At 34.2% G+C, this 19301-nt stretch overlaps 1 protein-coding gene across 3 annotated transcripts in view; it reads left to right on the top strand.

Annotated features, from left to right (window-relative positions):
• ADGRL2 (adhesion G protein-coupled receptor L2) overlaps positions 1 to 19301 on the top strand; it is a 569912-nt gene that overhangs the window by 500141 nt on the left and 50470 nt on the right. Inside the window, exon 6 of one of the 3 annotated variants that reach the window (XM_055138189.1) lies at positions 12961 to 13070. In XM_055138189.1, coding sequence (XP_054994164.1) covers positions 12961 to 13070 — 110 coding nt within the window. Of the gene's footprint in view, positions 1 to 12960; positions 13071 to 17837; positions 18602 to 19301 lie in introns of those variants that run through there. The other 2 variants (XM_055138190.1, XM_055138191.1) reach the window with 2 other exon arrangements.

The raw sequence follows: 19301 nt of genomic DNA on the forward strand, positions 1-19301 counted from the left end.
AAATTACTGATATGAAGCTAATTTGGGCTATATGTACACATAAGCTTTATATATTAAGGTATATAAGTTGAGCTAATTTGGACTTTATATATACACAGCAGGTGTGTGTGTTTGTGTGTGTGTGTGTGTGTGTCTTTTTTCACCACTAAGATTTTTTTTTTTAATTGAATCACCATCAGATACCAGTTACAAAGTTGTCTGATTGGGTTTCAGTCAGATGAAATTCCAACACCTGTCTCTTCATCACCACTAACTTTTCAACATGTATAGAAATCAGTTAGTTAAATGAATTATATATTAGAAAAATTTTAATTTGGTTTATGTCATATAGTTAATAGAACTATACTTCTAAAATCTGTCCTTAATTTTATTATCTATTATCAGTTAATTACTGAGTTGGATGACGTACAAATTTATTATATAATATCAATATATTAACTAACAATTGGAAAATTGTTCATTGATTTGCTAAAGTGGGCACCAGTAATGACTCCATTGTGAGACTTGTTGTTACTGTTCTTGGCACACCACGGGTAGCTTGCCAGGTTCTGCCGTGTGACTGAGAAACTCTCAGTAGCTTGCTGGGCTCTCTGAGAGGGACAGAAGAATCAAACCTGGGTCAGCGGTGTGCAAGGCAAACACCCTACCTGCTGTGCAATCGCTCCAGCCTGGAAAGAAATAATAATACGTCTACAGACTGATGCTTATGGATTTGATAAATTTTTAAGGTACATTATGCACACAGAAAGATTCAGAAACTCTTAAAACAGTCACTAACCCCTCAAAGATAGAATCTAGGGAAGAATATATGATTTGCACAGAAATTAGTAATACAAAATCTCTCGCATATCACAAAAATCATTTCAAAATGGTATAGAGAGGAAAATGATGAGCAGTGACTGTTGGTGGAGAAACATTGTATGTTGAGGTAATACTGAGATGGTCTGCTTAGGAAATCATTGAGCTTCTTTTCCCATATTTTTCAAACTTCTTAGTCTATAAGGCATTTCATCAGCTTTCATTTTTCCTTTGGTAATTGTAAATTTTCAAATTTCTCTTGAATTTGAGCTAAGAAGGAAATGATCTTTCAAAGATTGCTTCCCTTACATTTTTTCCAAGTTACAGAGTTCTATAAAATGTTTTAAAATCAGTTTAAATTTTAATTTCAGTATGAAAAGCACTACTAGGGTTCTAGGTCCTTCATGTATTAACTTCGATACAAGAAGTTCATGACTTGTAGTTGAGAGAATGGGGTGAATATTTATGTTAACATATGTTAATTTTCTTCTGTTCAAATAGTGTTCAGACATACCATATTTAGGGCATTATCCTATATGCCTCCAAACATGCAAGTAATTCTGTTGTTACAATTGCAGTAAATATAAGCTTTATCACCGTTTCTAGTTTTAGAATCACAAATAGGTGTGGCATTTCCATTTTCTCTTTCCCTCTTTCCGCCTCCCCTCCTCCCCACCATGCATCTGTCTTTTGAAAGACAATTTCTTTCCTTTGTGACTGAGATTTAGCACAAAGACACTTTCCTTGATCTGTACTTTAAAAAAATAATAAACCACTTTGCAATGTGCTGTAGACTGAATGCTTATGAGTAGGTAGGTGTTCAGTTATCGAGAATGCCATCAGCAATGCCTTGTTGCTTTCTTATCAGCTGTTTCCTGCTGTCAGCTTGGCACTTATTTCAATAGAAAGGGATTTGCATCAAATGTAATGCCTTATTATATACAGCTAACATGGGGTTTTTAATTGTGCAAACACACGAGACTCCTGCAGTGATAGTCAATTTGATAAAAGGATTAGATTATGAATATTTTGTCATGATTAAAGATTAGTTCTGATTTATCAGAAGTAAGCTGTGAAATTTGCCTTATACTTATCAGTCAGATGAGACTCCATTAATTTGATATGTATGAACCAAAAAGTATCCATCTCTTTTTAGTCTCTGAATTTGATTGCTTATATTCAGATTACTGGCATCAAGAACTGTGTTTAGCCTTCCCAGACTATTCTACTAAGAATATCCTATAAGCCTGTGGTTCCACCTTTTGCCTTTATTGTTTCCTTCACATGTTTTACCACAGTTAGATACTCAAATTTGTATAGTCTTTATTAAGGACATAACAACTAGTTTATATCAGTAGAACATTTTGAGTTGTTTCTTAGATTTTTTAAAAAAAACCTTCATAAAATAATAAAATGAGAATTCCAATTTTAAAAGTATTTATTGAATGGATATAAGACCAAACATTCCTAAGCATTTAAAAGAATACTTGCCAACATTAAACGGGAGAGGGGAAACTTGAAGGCTAAAGTGTTTTATGAGACCAGGTAGAAACTAATAAAGTTCCTGGCACATTTTGGAGATGTTTTGAAAGGATATAAACAATAAAAACATAAAGGCTCACCACCACATGTTCGCCTGAGCACTGCCAGGAGTAGCCCCCAAGCACTGCCAAGTGTGACTCCAAATCCCAAAATAAATCATATAGGACATAATTGGGCAGCTAAGTAGTTCTGTTTCTGTCAGAAACAAAAATATTAAGTAGCAGCTACACGACACACTGGAAAAGATTTCACAAAGCAAAAAATGATTGTTTGCCAATTAGTATTGCCTGAAAAAAAGGGAGAAAACACATTCCTTCAGGCCAGGGTATTTATATAAGAACTTAATGTTTAGCCTGCATAGTTTGTGTTCACTTTTTCTATTCTCCCATTTTGGCTGATGTTTCACTATAGAACTGACTCGCTACTTTTAGACTTGCATAGGAGCAGAGTTTGTGTTAGCTGGAACACTTTCTTCAAACTATTAGCCTAGGGACCTATGCTCTCAAAAATGTTCTGCCTTGGAGACTGAAGGTCTTCCAAATCGACCATTGTATCTGGAATAAAGTAATTCAAATGGGTACATTGATAGTAATTTCTGAATCTTTCTAAGCAAGAAAGAACAAGAAAATAGATATTGGTTTTGCCGGGGCACAGAGCTAAAACTAGATCATTAGTAGAAAATGATAGCTGTGACTTAGAATTATTGGGTAGCACTTTGTTTCCAGAGTTTTCGTTTTTTTGACCCTTTGGAGAAATACTAGCCAGTCTTCTCTAACACTTAGGAATTAAATTTGGATTAAGATATAACTTATTTGCACTTTTGCATCACTTTTACATAACTCATTCCTGCACATGTGTTTTTAAGCTACCACATACTTTGCTAATGAAATGTTTTATAAGTTGCATGAGGAAAGTAAATTCCTTTAAAAGTTAATAATAAAAATGTATTTACGCTGGAAAATAAGTGTATGAGGAAATACCAGTGAACTGCAAAAGATTTCACTACCAAAAGAATGCATTCTGAATAAGCAGTAGTACCATATTTTTTGCGTAAGTAAAGGCATTTATGGAACATCATCATTTTAATACAAAATAAAAAATTTATTGAGTTGAACTTTAAAGTTGTGTTTTGTGACCAGAGATTGTCTGTGGTTAGGATGCTTACCTTGCTTGTGGCCAATCTAGGTTCCTTTTGTGGCGCCACGTGGTTCCCTGGGTACCACCAGGAATGATTCCTGTGTACAGAGAGAGCTAGGAATAAGCTGTGAGCATTATATATATATATGTGTGTGTGTGGCAAACTTGGTAATGCTCATAGACTCCCCTCTAAAAACAAAGTTTGTGTTTTGAACAGGGAAAATAAGTTGTTTTACTTAAACATTTTATGATTTTATTTCGATGTTTGTAGTTTGATCTGTAGAGGAAATTTTGTGAACATTTGCTATCATACTTTTGAGAAATTGTGAGATTTGGAAAAGTGAAAATTAAATTAGCCATTAAGTAGACTTGAAATTTATTGTTACTATTTTTGGTGAAGTATAGTACTCAAAGATGACTCTGCATAAGACAACCAGGGAAGTAGAAGAAATATTTGCCTATTTATTTTTAATAGTTTAATTTTATAAGTAGCATAATTTTTAGTTTAATAAATAGTTTAGTTTAATAAATAGCATAATTTTTCTATTTATCAAAATATTCAGGCAAAAAGAGTTATCTTTAATATGAATATTACATGCACTGTAGCATTGTTGTCCTGTTTTTAATTGATTTGCTCAAGCGGGCACCAGTAATGTCTCCATTGTGAGACTTGTTAATGTTTTTAGCATATCGAATACACCACGGGGAGCTTGCCAGACTCTGCCATGCGGGTGGGATACTCTTGGTAACTTGCTGGGCTCTCCGAGAGGGATGGAGGAATCAAACCCGGGTCGGTTGCATGCAAGGCAAACACCCTACCCACTGTGCTATCGCTCCAGTCCAACAATAAAAATCTTACTCAGTTTTTCCCTCTAAAACTTCTTTCAGTTTTAGATTCTTTTGCATTATTTTAAACTCTAATCTTCTGAGCGGGTAATTAACAGACCAGAAAAGCTATTTGTGGAAAAGAAGAGTTATAAGGGTGAAAGTATTTCTTTACCAAATGATCTTTAAGAAGTAAATAATTACAAAAGGAAAAGATTGGGAATGACCACTCTAAATCTGACGATAATTAGAAGGAATGGAATATGAAAATCGAAGTGCTTGGCATGTACAATTCTCATATCATAACAAGACTAATTAAATATTTAGAAACCAAAAGTCCCCTCACAATTTGAAGAAAAATAACCTACGACAAAAGGGTCTATAACTTTGCAGATAATTAGCAGGGGTTATAGGAAGAAAAAACATCACAGATTGGCTCCACAGCTCTACAAGGTCACGTCTTATTATGCTGTGTCTTTTATATGGTCTGGTAACAAGTTTCTTGCTAATTTAATCTAACTAGGGCATCCCAAAGCGATTTCCCATTTCCCTTGTTAAAAATGGGATAGTTTCTGCAAGCAGAGACTGTAGCAGGTTTAACATTTTTATAAATAATTGTTCCTAATTGATACAGCTCATAATAATTTTTGAATTATTAAAAGCGAAGGTCTCAAGAAACTGGGCACAGAAGTGATATTTTAAAAATACTTCAGATTTTATAGATTTTCTTCCCATTTCATTTATTTTGTGTCTTTCACTAAATAGTTAGACCTGATGACCTTGTGAATGAAATTTAGTCTCAGTGGCAAGCATGGCAAATAAATACTTCTTATTTTACTAATAAAAGCAAGCATATTTATGTTGATTGTGCATTTATGCAAACAAGAGATTTTTGTACTGGATTAATAAGGCTCTGAGTGAGTCGAGCCTAATTTGCATTAAACTGACCCCAAGGTCCAGTAAAGTCTGCAAAGAATTTCAAAGGTTTCTAAAACATATAAGAAGTTGTTTTTTAGCAAATCAGTATTGTCATTTCAGAATGCTTGTTGTAGTAATTAATTTGGAATATTTGAGGGAAGCATTGTTTCTACGTTACAAATAATAGAAATCTTTAGGAGGGTATTTAAAGGGCATTTGCCTTGCACAAGGCACAGCCGGGTTCAATCCCTGGCATCCTGTAAGGTCCCGGAGCACCACTGCTATGAGGAATAATTGCTAAGTGCAAAGCCAGGAGTAACCCCTGTGTGGCTCTGGGTTTGGCCCAAAAAATAGACAAATGATACTTTGTGGGTTTTTTTCTGACATTTTATTCAGATTTGAAATGTTTATGTTGGGTAGCAGTTTGTGTAGTACCTGTTTTCAGCCTGGTAGATAATTATATAATAGCCTGTTCTATAAATAATAGACATGATGTATATGAATATACCAGACTAGATTGAGTATGATTTTCTGTCAGTCTTAAAATTACATTGCTTTGCTATAAATTTCTTAATATTTGCATATTGGCTCCATTTTATTTACATATTTTGCACATTTTTATTCTAATGATTAATAATTACACATTGATGATACAGAAAGATTTGTTTTTGCTTATATTTTAGTTACAAATTGGCTTTTCAAACACTTAAAAGACCAGGTATAAATTCAAAGATTCCATCACAGTTATGATTAAAACCTAGAATTATATTTTTAAAGATTTGAAATACCAGGGCCAGAGAGATAATACAGGAGGTGGGGTGTTTGCCTTAGGCACAACTGACCCACATTTGATCCTTAGCACCCTATATGGTCTCCTGAGAACCACTCGGAGGAATCCTGAGTATAGAGCCAGGAGTAAGTCCTGAGCACAACTAGGTGTGACCAGAAAAACAAAACAAAATTTAAAATGCCAGCATAAAGGAAATTTAATAGACTAAACATACTTTATTTTTCTAGATTCTGTCATTATGCATCTAACAATCAGCAATTTTTCCTAGAAACTCTGGTATTAACTTGATTTCTGTACAACTTTGGGGGAAGATTTTATAGCATTTAAAAATAATGTTCTATAATGCTTAGAAAATAATGTTCTAACATGCCTAAAATGTGACTATGTAATGGGCAAACGTCTTCTAGACTACAGAAATTATTAAATTATGAGAACAGTTATATGACAAATGGGGACATTACTATAGAACACCTCCTTTTTGCCGTATTAATTACACACCATTTAGCTTCCTAATGTTATGTTTACCTAGCAATTAGTAAGGCTCACAAATCATCATTAATAAATATTTAAAGAAAGCAGGATCCACTCTGCTCTACATAATAGAAGTTTGGATAATAAAAGAGCATTTCATTATACAGTTAAAAAAAAAGTTCGATTAAACACTCAACTCTTTCCCTATTTCATCTGTGACAATAATTGTCACCTTATTTCTTGGCGGACAGCTTTTTAAAATTTTCTCTGAGTATCTTCTTGAGCAAATATATTTACATTGAAATGTATCTATTCATATTTTAAAGTCATCCGCTGTATGTGTAACGTTTATTCTAAATTTGGACTGTAAAATTCTGGAATTCTAGTGCCTAGAGTACTTTGTTCCTAAGAATTAGTAGTGTATGAAGAAGTAATCTGGGAGTGATTCTACTTTTTTTCTCTGTCCCTTAAGTGGACCGATCTCAGAAGTGTCGTATTATTGATTTTTCAGTATAAAAATTTCCTGCCCAAATTGACAGAATTCTCTCAGAATTGGGTAGAGCTTACTGTCATAGAATTGGTGTTGTCTGGTATTTCTTTTCAATTAACTGTATTTATTTACAGGCTGAAATAACTAGCCTGTAATTATAATTACAGAGATAATTCATAATTATCTCTCAACTCATTCATTCACATATAACTACTGAATTTCTGTTATTTCATAGTAGAGTCAAAAGCTAGCACTGGTTAGCATGGATTTGCATTGTCCTTTTTCATATTTTTACCTTTTGTGGTCAATTTAAATTTCTTTTTTTATAGTAACCACATTCAGCAGTGCCAGGGGTTTGGGACTGTATAACACCTAAGTAAAACTCAGGGCCTCACACATACCAGCTTACTTAAGTAGAATAGAGTTTGCTTATTGATATGTAGTAATCGTTTTTAGTTCTTGAGACTCAGGAGATCATTTTATTTCTATTCTTTTTAGAGACTAGTTTCATATTGTAATAAGTCGCCTATGGACACTTTAATTTAAAACCGATAATTCACCTGTGAAAGTGCATTTTATGGTTTTAAGGATATTCCTATAAATTGTCTGCTTATATTGGTATTTTAGAAGTGATTATATGGAATCTTGAAGGTATTTATTTTGTCCTCTAAAGTACGGGTAGTTTCAACTAAGATGCAAGGTAACTCAGGAAAAAAACCTGTTATTGCTAATAGTTTTGAATTTAAAAAATAACATGCCACGGAAATTCACTGAACAGTCTTCACTAGATTTAAGGAACTGAACTGATTTTTGAGGATGACTTCAAATTTTTGCAAACTTTTTATATTGTCATGATGTACTCAGATTTTCTGTTAAATGCCGGAGTATTTGTTCAAGTCAGTAGATTTTGCATTTTTAATCTTCCGTAGAACTGTGGTGAATAATGGCCCCTGGCAGAAGATAATGAAATTTTCTTAATTTATATTTTCAAGCAGAAGCTTCAATTGGAAATGGCATCCTATGGCCTGGAGACAGAGCTGTAGTGCACGTTTCAGGGGGAGCTGCAATAATAATGCAGTGCTATCAAGACAAGGAATGATGGGACAGTGAAGAAGCAATTTAAGGAAGAAAAGAGAATGTACCAAAGCTTTATTGTAGCATATCTAATGATCTGCTGAAGATTCCCAATGGTTTTTGGAGCATGACTGGAGAAACTAATGTTATCTTGCCAAAACAGAAACCCCTGCTTAATCAGCAGAACAAGACTATTGATTAAAACACCTCTCACAATAGATTACGCATGGAATCTCATCTCCATACTTTGCACTTGGTAAAGTGTAATAATGAGCATAAGATAATCAAAAGAAGAGCAAAAGCAATTTGTTGGATATTGTACAATTCAAGATTAGAGTTGGAAAGGAAACAAATTTGCATGAACAGTTTGGCTTGTTTTTAAAGCTGTATACAGGGAGTCATATGATTAGAATGGGGACTACTCTGGAAGAATAAAAGATGTCCTATTTCTTTAAGATTGCAGATCGATGTCTAGCATATTTAAGGGGCTATTCATCATTATAGTGGTTTTGATAATGGTTTTGTTGACTGTTTTGATCCATTCGTACTTGTTGAGGCACTATTCAAAACAGTTTTCCCGATGAGAGTTCTAAGGTTTGAAAACTTAATTATCTTCCTTGGCTCAGTTATGTGGGCCTTAATCTTCGATTCTTCTGGACTCTAAAACCAGTGCTTTCCGTTTTTCATAAGTGAGAAACTTTATTTACATTTTTCACTCCCTCCTTCCCTTCTCTTTACTGTTCTTGATGTGATTGCAATGATGGAAATCACAGACATCTGCTGCAATAGTCGTATATTTCACTCTAGATGTGGCGAGGGGAGGGCACACAGCAGGTTTCGGTGTTCAAACTCAGTTGTGGTGCTCATTGAAGTTTGCACTCTTAGTTGCTGTACGTGCACCTTGTTGTAGCAGGGATCATCTTTGCTGCATATATATATTCTTGGCTGTTATGTGGCCCCCAAATTGAAGAAGACTGCAGGGCTACCAGGCTCAAATCACAGTGCTTAGAGCATGAAGAGGTATAAGGCATTGTACGCTTACAAGATACGTTTTCTGAGTCACTCAGCTATTCTTTGGGCCTAAAGCTTTTATCTTTAAGCAATAATATTCTAAATCAGCAAATGAGTTTGTTCTTGATAATAATTGTCTTGAATAGTTGTGTTTATATTGTTGATTTTTTTACACTTTTTTTCTAATTACATGTAATGTGCATTGTACATTCTTTCATTTATAATTTTAAAAGGTTGAGGACAGTGTATTGGGTTTTTTTCATTGTTAACAATTACATTTATGATGATGCACAAAAAGCCACTCCCCCAAATTTAAAAGGATATATTTCTTTCAAACTACTGCTATCATTCTATTAAACGTAAAAGAAATACCAACACAGAGTGCATAAGTTTATTTAGCTTTTGTTGTTCTGCTAATTGTGATGATAAATTCTGTAGGTACTCCTAGTGGAATTTTTCTGTTACATATTTGAGATAAATCTATATAATAACATTGGCTTTAAATTTTATACTCTTGAGTTTGCTCATAAACAAATGTATTATTTGTATTCCCACGCATCTAGGCAGTAAATTGATCTATTATTAATCTCCAGAATTATTAATCTTTATTATCTTCAATTATTGAGATATTTGTCTCTGTTCCTGAATGGATTTTTACCCCCATTTAAAGCAGGAAGTGTGGTAAGAATGAATGGGCTTTAAAACAATTTTTAAGTGTTTCTTCTTTATCCTTTAGAGAAACCTTGTGACCTGTAGAGTAAGATTTAGATTTTTTTGTGGTTGGCAAGTTTTATGATTAAAATATAAGTTGTAGAATTATTAATGTCAGAAGTAATACTTTAATAAGAGATTAAAACTTGAAGTTGCAAGACATTATTGGATTTAAGTGATGTGAGATTCTCAGAATAGGTAGTGTATTCTGTATTTTAGATTAGTAAGAAAATTAGTGGGCTGGAGAGACAGTACGGCAGGTAAGGTGCGTTTTTCTGCTTACCTAAGTTCACGATCACGAAATCACGAAATCTCATTAATCACTGATTTCTCGGGCGGGCTCAGTAACATCTCATTTCATCCTTTCCCTGAGATCTTAGAAGTCTATCTCGGCCCTCCTAATGATGTTGCACTGGGGGCTCTTCAGGGTCAGGGGAATGAGATCCAGCTTGTTACTGGATTTTGCATTTGAATACACCATGTGGGCAGGAAACTCTCAGAAGATTGCCAGTTTCTCCCAGAGGGAGAAGTAGGCTAAAGATAACATTTCTGAGAGCTTGCTGTTAAGTCTCTCTATGGCTGTTAGCCCTTGATGGGATTACACACACCTGGGTTCCTCTGCTGGTACCTTCATGCATGAGGCCTGTCCAAACGTGTGGAGAGGGGCCTCCAGCATGGCTTCAGCTAGGTTCCGGTGGTCTTTGGCCGCCGGGAGCTCTGCTCGGGGTGGGGAGGGAAGCTGGAGCCCATCCCCTCTGAGGGGCCCCGGGGAAGACAGCTAGGCGTACAGGCAAGAGACTCTCTTACCTAAGTTATATCCTTAATATCACATATGGTCCTCTAAGGAATGATCCTTGAGCCTAGAGCCCATACTAAGCCCTGAGAAAGCTGGGTGTGGCAGAAAAACTAAAGAGAAATTAAAAGCATTTTAAACATATCTAGTATTCCTTTTCTCTATATTGTATAGTAATTGTGTCTTCTTTGAGAATAATCAAAAGTCCAGGAACTTAATAAACTACTCCTCCCACCCCTTTGTCTCTCTCTTTTTTTTTCCCCTACCTTCTCTCACATGCTCAATAAGAAAAGTGTGGATAGGGTCAGGGATAATCACACTTGCTTTGGGTGTGTGATTTCAATCTTTGACACCACGAACGCAAGAATTAAAGAGAAAATTATGAATTTTTTACATGATCCATAGGGAATAACCAAAACATGTACTGATAATTCAGTCAGTACAATTATATACAGACTTAATATTTGTGATTAAAAAAAATCTATCTCTGTGGGAGGGAGACAGTTACCAGAAGCTATACCTAGCACTCAGAATTCAAACAGCAGCTTTTTTTTCTTGGCTCAGTTGTACCTTTTTGTTTCATTCTGATGAAAACTTGAAGCTGAGTGGCAATTTAGTTTGCTTCTGTGGCTAATCACTTTCACTTCTCTATCTTCTTAAATGGTAGTAGTTTACAGCTTTACAATTGAAGAACTTGTTTATTGGCTAAGGAGTTTTTAGATTTGTTTTAGTACTAACATTTCACATAGAGTATTTCCTCTGTGTTGTGTCCCAGACTTACTATATTTAGAAATCTTATGGTGTGGAAAGTTTAGAATGTCTTCCATTATTCTTTAACTCTGAAAAAACAATGATGTAAATTCACATTTGTGCAACATCCTCCTACACTTTGGTCCATTCCAATCATTAGTTCATTCTTCTCTCCTCTCTGTTCCTGGTTTTGTGATGTGAATGTAAACTTTATTGAAGAAGGGTTGAAGAAGCTATTAAAACTTTAACTCGCATATAAAATTGTCATTCTATGAGATTTCTATCGAGAACATATTTTAAGAATATTAAAAAACACATTTGCAGAATGGCAGTTTGGTTGAGTGGTGATAAAATGTATAATGAAGGAATAAGGAAAGGGAGTTTTTGGTTTGGTTTTGTTTCTGAAAGGTGTGAGGATGTGATAGAAGCAGGATGATCAGATGTGAATAAATACAGGAAGAAATTAAAATAAAACAACTTTAGTGTTTTTTTAAACTGAGAACTGGGTTAATGATTGATTCCTGGGAAAGCAAGAAAGTTTTAAAAAAATCAGATCTCTTGTTGTAAAAGTAAGATGAAAGTAAAATAGCTGAAACATTAGACATTAATTTTTTGTTTTGTTTGTTCTTTGTTTGGGGACCACACCTAGGGGTCCTCAGGGCTTGCTCCTAGCTCTGTACTTCTAGAAGTACTGGGGAGGTGGGGGGGTAAGAATCTCTTGGGGTGCCAGTAGTTGAATCCAGGTTGGCTGTGTGCAAGACAAATGCCCTCCCCTCTCTAGTATCTCTCCAGCCCTTAGATACTGGTCTATTGAGAAATTTAAATCTTAGATATATCTGCTGTTAAAATTTAAGTAGATTTTTTTGACCACACCCAGCAGTACTCAAATTTTGATTGTTTCTCTTCAGTCTTAATAATTCTCTTATTTGTTAATTTGAAGCTAAGTAGTTTTTATTGAAACTTATTTAAAAAGGTGTTAGGGGAGAGAGAGGGAGAAATGCATGTTCAAAAAAGAACATGGGCTTTGACAGACTGGAAATAAGGCAAGCAAAAAAATATAGAGACATGCAAGCAAGATACTGGTTCAGGGGACAACATGGGATTGAAGAGTAAGCCTGTAATATCCTTTTTAAACCGTAGTTTTTATTCATAAATGCAGTGTCTTGGTAGTTGGTATTGTAACTAATAATGCAGAGTTAAGTTTTTATCAGTTGAATTTAAAAAAAATTTTTTGCCATTTCTTGAGAAAAGTAAACCAAGGAATGAATCAAATTTTTGAATCAGTATATTTGCACTGTAGCACTGTAGCACTGCTGTCCCATTGTTCATCGATTTGCTCAAGCGGGCAGCAGTAATGTCTCAATTGTGAGACTTGTTACTGTTTTTGGCATATCGAGTACACCACGGGTAGCTTGCCAGCTGTGCCGCGCGGGCGAGATACTCTTGGTAGCTTGCCGGGCTCTCCAAGAGGGGCAGAGGAATCGAACCTGGATCAGCCACGTGCAAGGCAAACGCTCTACCAGCTGTGCTATCTCTCCAGTCTTTCAGTATATCATTAATGAAAAAAATGTGAATCATTGCTACATTTTTAATATATATTTAGTGAGAAATAAATATAGGTTTATCAATTACTCTTGATTTTTTTTTCAGGTGCAACAATCGAACTCAATGTATAGTAGTTACTGGATCAGATGTATTTCCTGATCCATGTCCTGGAACATACAAATACCTTGAAGTCCAATATGAATGTGTCCCTTACAGTAAGTATGAAGTTTATATCTTTCACTTTCTCCAGCATTCTTTGTTGATGCTGGGAGACTAAACATGTAAAAGAAGCATATGTTTATGGCCTACAAAACCATTATGCATGCAGAGCACTAACAGACTTGGGCCTCCAATTAGCTTCATGAAGTGTGGAAGGAAGCCATAGTGTGATGCTGGCCAAGTGTCTGTCTGTGTTCTTAAGTGTTTGGCTTTTAAGACTAGTGTTTTTCCAGAAAACAAACTTGAATTAGCTATTCAATAGGGCAGATAGAAATCTGTACTTTTGCCCAATACCAGTTGCTGACAAATTGGTTTGGCTCACAGTTTTCTAAAGAAGAAATTGACTTCAGTTTTAATCGTGAGCTACTTGAATGGCTACCTGCTGTTGTGGTAACTTTAGTGATTGGTAAAAGCTACCATTATAGTAACTGAGGCATGCATTTCTTTTTATTCGTTTGACCTTAATAAAACTTTTTAAAACCAGATATAATGATAAAATCTTAACACTGAGTAGATAAAACCTTGAACATATCTCCATTTTGCTAACATCCATTTTTACAGGATTCTAGAGAGAGAGAGAGAGAGAGAGAGAGAGAGAGAGAGAGAGAGAGATGTAAAATCCAGTTGGAAATTTTAAGAGTAGGCTTCAACTAGTGTTCTAAATTCTGTGCAGTTTTTCTCCTGCTCTCTGTTCTCACTCATTCATACTTCTAGATTTTCCAACAGAAAACTGTTTTAGATAACTAAATGTTTCATTGTTTTATCTAGTTTTCATGAGCCAGTGTGTTTTAGAGCATTTTTGTTTACATGATTGGGAGAAAATGTCATGTCACATTAATACATAGGTGCTTGAATTAAAACTTGTTTTAGCAGGACTTTCATTGACTTGAGATAGGTTTCATGTAATTCCCTCTTAGAAAAATAGAATTCCCTAAATAATGAATTTGTTTTTTTCCAGAACCTCAAAATCTAGATCATTACTTCTAATAAAATCCTATGACTAAACTACCAGAATTTCTGATCCAAAGGCTGATTTTGATAGATATCTGTCCAGTGTGGTAGTAATACATTCTCATACATCCTGTGGAGGAGCTGTCTCTCTTCTCTGCTCACTGTTTTGATAAATTTGTTTTTGTGGGGTATCAGTTAAAGTCCAAACACAGATGATCTTTTGTTTTCATCCCTGCTCTGTGTTCCTGTATTACTGTGAAATGGATGCTTTTTATGCTTTCAGTATTTTTCTATACTGTTTGTAGGATTGGAAGCCTACTGAATGCACTTATCTTTGGATCATTTCTCCTGTATAGTGTTGGTGGCTATACATAAACATTCTCCTGTGCCACTTGAGGAACCTTGTATTCTTTTGAGCTAACCAAACCTTTGTTTCATAAAGTCAACTTGCACTTGAATTTAGCCTGGTTTCTGTCCTCAAATTAGAAAAGGAATACAGCATCCATTCCAAACAGAGCTGCCATGAATTATGTCTTTATGGAGCCAGTTCCTGTTACCTAGACTATAGACCAAGAAACAGTCATAAGCAAATATTATTTTCAGACTTTTAAGTAATTTCTTGCGCTGTTTAAGAAAGAAAAATGTGAATATCTTCTGGAACTTCTAACTTTCAAAATTTTACTTTTTCAGTTCTCCAGAAGTATTGTACATTGTGCACTAAACTTGCAAATAGCTATACTCAGAGAAGTATTTGTTCTTTTTAGTTTTTTTTTCTTGGAAAAAAAATCCCAGTAATTAATTTGCTGTTATCTTTCTAGATGTTTGCACGAGGCAGAAATAAGTCTATGGCTATTTTTAAAATTACTCCTTGCTAAAGTAGAGAACTATAGATTAATTCCTATATACCGTACAGTAGTGACACACTATATATTGGCATGGTTTTCACCAGCATTAAAGTTTAATATGAATTTTTCTGAAACAGCAAAGCTGTTAATTTTATTTCTTTTGCTCATTTCCCTCTTCTTCCTTTTCCTTTATGTCTCTGTTCATCATACAATTCCTTATACTTGTTTTGAGTTTTAAGTCTCTAGCTTTTTCTTTTAAGAGTGTTTTTGTACTTTTTAAGTTTACTTTTTTTTTTCCCTTTTTTGGTCACACCTGGCAATGCACAGGGGTTACTCCTGGCTCATGCACTCAGGAATTAACTCCTGGCGGTGCTCAGGGAACCATATGGGATGCTGGGAATCGAACCCAGGTTGGCTGCATACAAGGCAAACACCCTACCCACTGTGCTATCGCTCCAGCCCTGTACTTTGTAACTTTGTAAAATATTTTTTAATACTGTACTTAGACCTTGTGTCTCTTTCCACCTGCTTTTATGTAAACTGCTATCCAAAAACAAATTTCCAGGAGTCTATACATCCTAAATTGTTTCCTCCTATCTTTCAACAGTATCAGAGCATTTCACAATTTGTGAAAAATTTATAGTATATTTGTTCAACCATTTATGAAAAATGCTGTTGTCCTACATTACAGGTTTAAAGACAGACACATGTATTATATGTGACATTTATGCTTACCCAGATAGTGTCTGTCGGTATTGTATGTATATAGAATATACATCTTTTTGTATATAGAATATACATTCTTTTTCATTATGAAAATTTTTAGTGATTGAAAGTATGCTTTAGAGAACTTAAAAGTATTCTATAGAATATGAAAACTAATTAGAACATAACCTCCTTTACCACAGTACAATTTGGTTTTAAATTTCATCCATCTTGTTTCAAATATCATTATTAGATTCTGTCATAATTTTAACCACAAGTTTTATTTGATAAAAAAAAGTAATAATTACCATCAATGAAATAATTTTAAAGAAGTAGAAAATTATTTAAATTGAAATAGTGTGTCACTTCAGATACAGCGTATGTAGGCTGTAGTTTGGGTTAGTTTCTTGTCTTGCATATCTATGTAGTGTTTCACTATTGTAAGTACTCATGTGTATATGTTTGGTCTATAGAACAGTAAACATTTTTGTAAATTAATTTGTAAAGTCTCTTTAGACAAGTTGTATTTCGCATGCAAAGAAGAATGCTAATTTTATTAAATTTATTATATGTTTATATAATAGGTTGATGCAATTTTGAATTATTTGGTAGTTAACTCTGTTCTTTGAGTTTTCATAAAAATTACACAGTAAGGACTTCTTTTAAAAATCAGTATCTTAACAGAATTCATCAATCAGAATTTTGATTATTTTATTACTGGATGTTCTTGCACCACAATTTTAAATTATGCACAGTTATATCCATGTTCTTTTCTTGACTATACATGATATATCAGGTAAATCACAAGCAAATGAAGACCTATATATTTTTTTCAGTATCGGCACTCTTTCAGTGAATCATATTTTTAAAAGAAAGATCGATTTTAAATTAATGGAAGGCAAATGACAGTGGCTGGAGAGACAGTATAGTTGGTAGGACGCTTAAGTAGTTTACTCATGACTGGGGATCAAATTCAGATCAGCCGAAGACAAGATTAGTCTACTACCCACTGTACTACCTCCCACGGCCCCCACTTAAACACATGACCTGGGTTCAGTCCCCAGACCACATAATGTTGCCTTGAGCACTGCCAGGAGTGATCCCTGAGCACTGGTCCAGGATTATTCCCAGAACACCACACACCAAATACAAACAAAAAAATAACTGGATGAATCCATTACTGAACTTCTTTTAAGATTTGTTTCAAATAGGAAATAAATTTTAAAAATGTAATTGCCATTGTTTACATTTAATTTATTTTGATAAAAATCCTTTCCTAAATAGACAAAAAGTGCTATATAAATTTCAACATGCTGGTATAATACTGCTCTTTACTGAGGAGTAAGTTTAGGGTTGCTGGTTTATTAAAAAATACATATATATATATATTATATTGTAACACTGAATTTCTTCTTTTTTACTGGATGTAGTCCAAATTGCAAGTTTAAGAACAAGTATGTTTCCTGAAAGTGATTATAAATAGACTCAGTTGGGGGAGGTGGTGACTTAATGTGGAGGTTATATGCTGTTTCTATGGCAAACATATTGTGTGATGTTTTCCTCTAAGGTATTTCAGAAGGTCAGTATTTAATCTTGATGAATTATTGTAATTTAAAAAAATTAATCAAGCTAAGACATCTTAATGAAATGTGCAACTACAGTATCTTTGAGTAATCAGTTTGGAGATATAGTATTAGTACACCCTGATGAATTTTAATAAGGGTTGAGGGAAAAGGACATACATTAATCTGGTCACTTTATGAAATTCAGGCAACATACTTTAAAGCCTACATACAATATTAAATACTATTTATGTTTTATCATTATTAGAATGCTGTTGACCAGGAAGAACATTAAATAGCACCCCTTTTTACCTGCATAATCCATTTTCCAAAAACTTTTTGAAAGGAGTGCTTTGTGTTTTTTGTTTTTTGTTTTTTCCTCATGTAACCCTACTAATAAGGTTTGTTTTATGAAAGCATTTACCTTTTATGGGGTTTGTGGAGTCAAGGTATTTGCTTTGAATGCTTGTTATGATGGTTGTTGCATGTCGCTTGCATTCTGTATAAATTGATGATGGTAGTATATGTCATAATAAGCTAACCATGATTCTTTCTTCCTTTTTCTCCTTTGCCTACTGTGCTTCTTTCCCCTTGTATGTATTTACTTACTTTTTTTTAAAAAAATATAGATTATTACCAGTTTCTAATGTAATGTTTTAGTCAGAATTTTATAATTAAAAGTGTATCTATAAGTCTAAATAAATTTTGTACTAATTCTTTTTTTTGGGGGGGGTCTCTATTGCCTTACCCCACTCTTTGAAATCTGTATTGGAGAGTGGGAGGAGATTTATATATTCATGAATAGGAGGCATTTAAAAAATGATTTAATGGATCTTTCTAGAAATAGAATGTACTGGACCATGTTTATATTGGACTGAGATGCATAATTATATTTTTTCTTAAATATTTTTGGAAATAAAGAACTATATCAGTAATCATTAAATTTGACCTAAAATCCAAAATTTAGTTGTCATTTTTGTATAATTTCTTACTGTTATGCATACTTCCTTTTAATCAATTTAATAATTAGCTTACATGATAAGTAGATGACCCTTATGCATGCATTTGTATCTGTAGCATACATATGTATAATAAAATTCGAAAATAATGCTGAGTGACTTTGGAAAGGCAAGAGTATGTATACCATGCATTAGTGAAGTTTCATTATTTATTCAGGTTCACTAAGTGAAGCAACATGCCAGCATATTTATATTGCCTCCTTAATCTACTAAAATGATTGATCCATGTTCTTTTATGTAACTTTAGAATCTTTCTTTTGCTAGGTTTTCCCTGTTGTGTGTTTCTCTTTGTCCAAAATAGTGCAGCTCTTATTCTTCCTATATATAGCTTCTATTACAAATTCAGACTTAGACTAATAGTCAATTTATTTTAATCTTTTTTTCTTTTTTCCTTGAACTTTTTTTACTTTTCTTCCGATGCTTAAAATAGAAGTGGAGCAAAAAGGTAAATAATATGTACACTCTGAACCCCAGCTCCCTGTTATGTGCCTTATGGATGTTACCTTCTCCCTTCCCTTACCCTGCAACACTCCTGACATTAAAAAAACATATACCAGCAGGATCTCATAAATGTACCTCATAAAGAAGTCAACTGTTTACAATGAATTTTTATGACTGCTAAATCTAGTGATGGGGTAAAAATACTGAAGTTGGCGACGGGGAGCTATCCTTTCTCTATTTTTCACCCGTTATCTCTTTTTCTGATACCCGTGGATATTTTATTATTAAAGTGTAAAGTGTCATCTTGCCTGGCTTCCAGAACCCTCTCCATAGCATGCCATGGTTACAGGGTCTGCTGGTTGTTTCATCAATGCTTTCCTTGTATTTACTTTTCTCGGCTCCTAATTGCATTTTCCGAATATTTATGTTCTTTCAGTGGAAGCACCTTTGTTTTCAGTCTGACTTCTGTGAAAGTTCTAAATAAGCCTCCACATTGGGTTGGGGTTTTTGGGTTCTCTTTTCTTTATTTTAGTGTGTTGTGTTGGGAAGGTTTATAAGTGGGCTGGGGGAGGAAGGATACAAAGTCTGAATCAAGTACATACTTTGTACACAGCTGTGCACAGTGCTCACAGTTCTGAGTTAGAAATTACCAAATTATACCATAAAACTGCACAGCAGAAAAGTAAATTGTCGGCTCAGTTATA

This window comes from Sorex araneus, chromosome 5, assembly GCF_027595985.1.
Source record: "Sorex araneus isolate mSorAra2 chromosome 5, mSorAra2.pri, whole genome shotgun sequence".
In the NCBI taxonomy this organism is placed as follows: domain Eukaryota; kingdom Metazoa; phylum Chordata; class Mammalia; order Eulipotyphla; family Soricidae; genus Sorex; species Sorex araneus.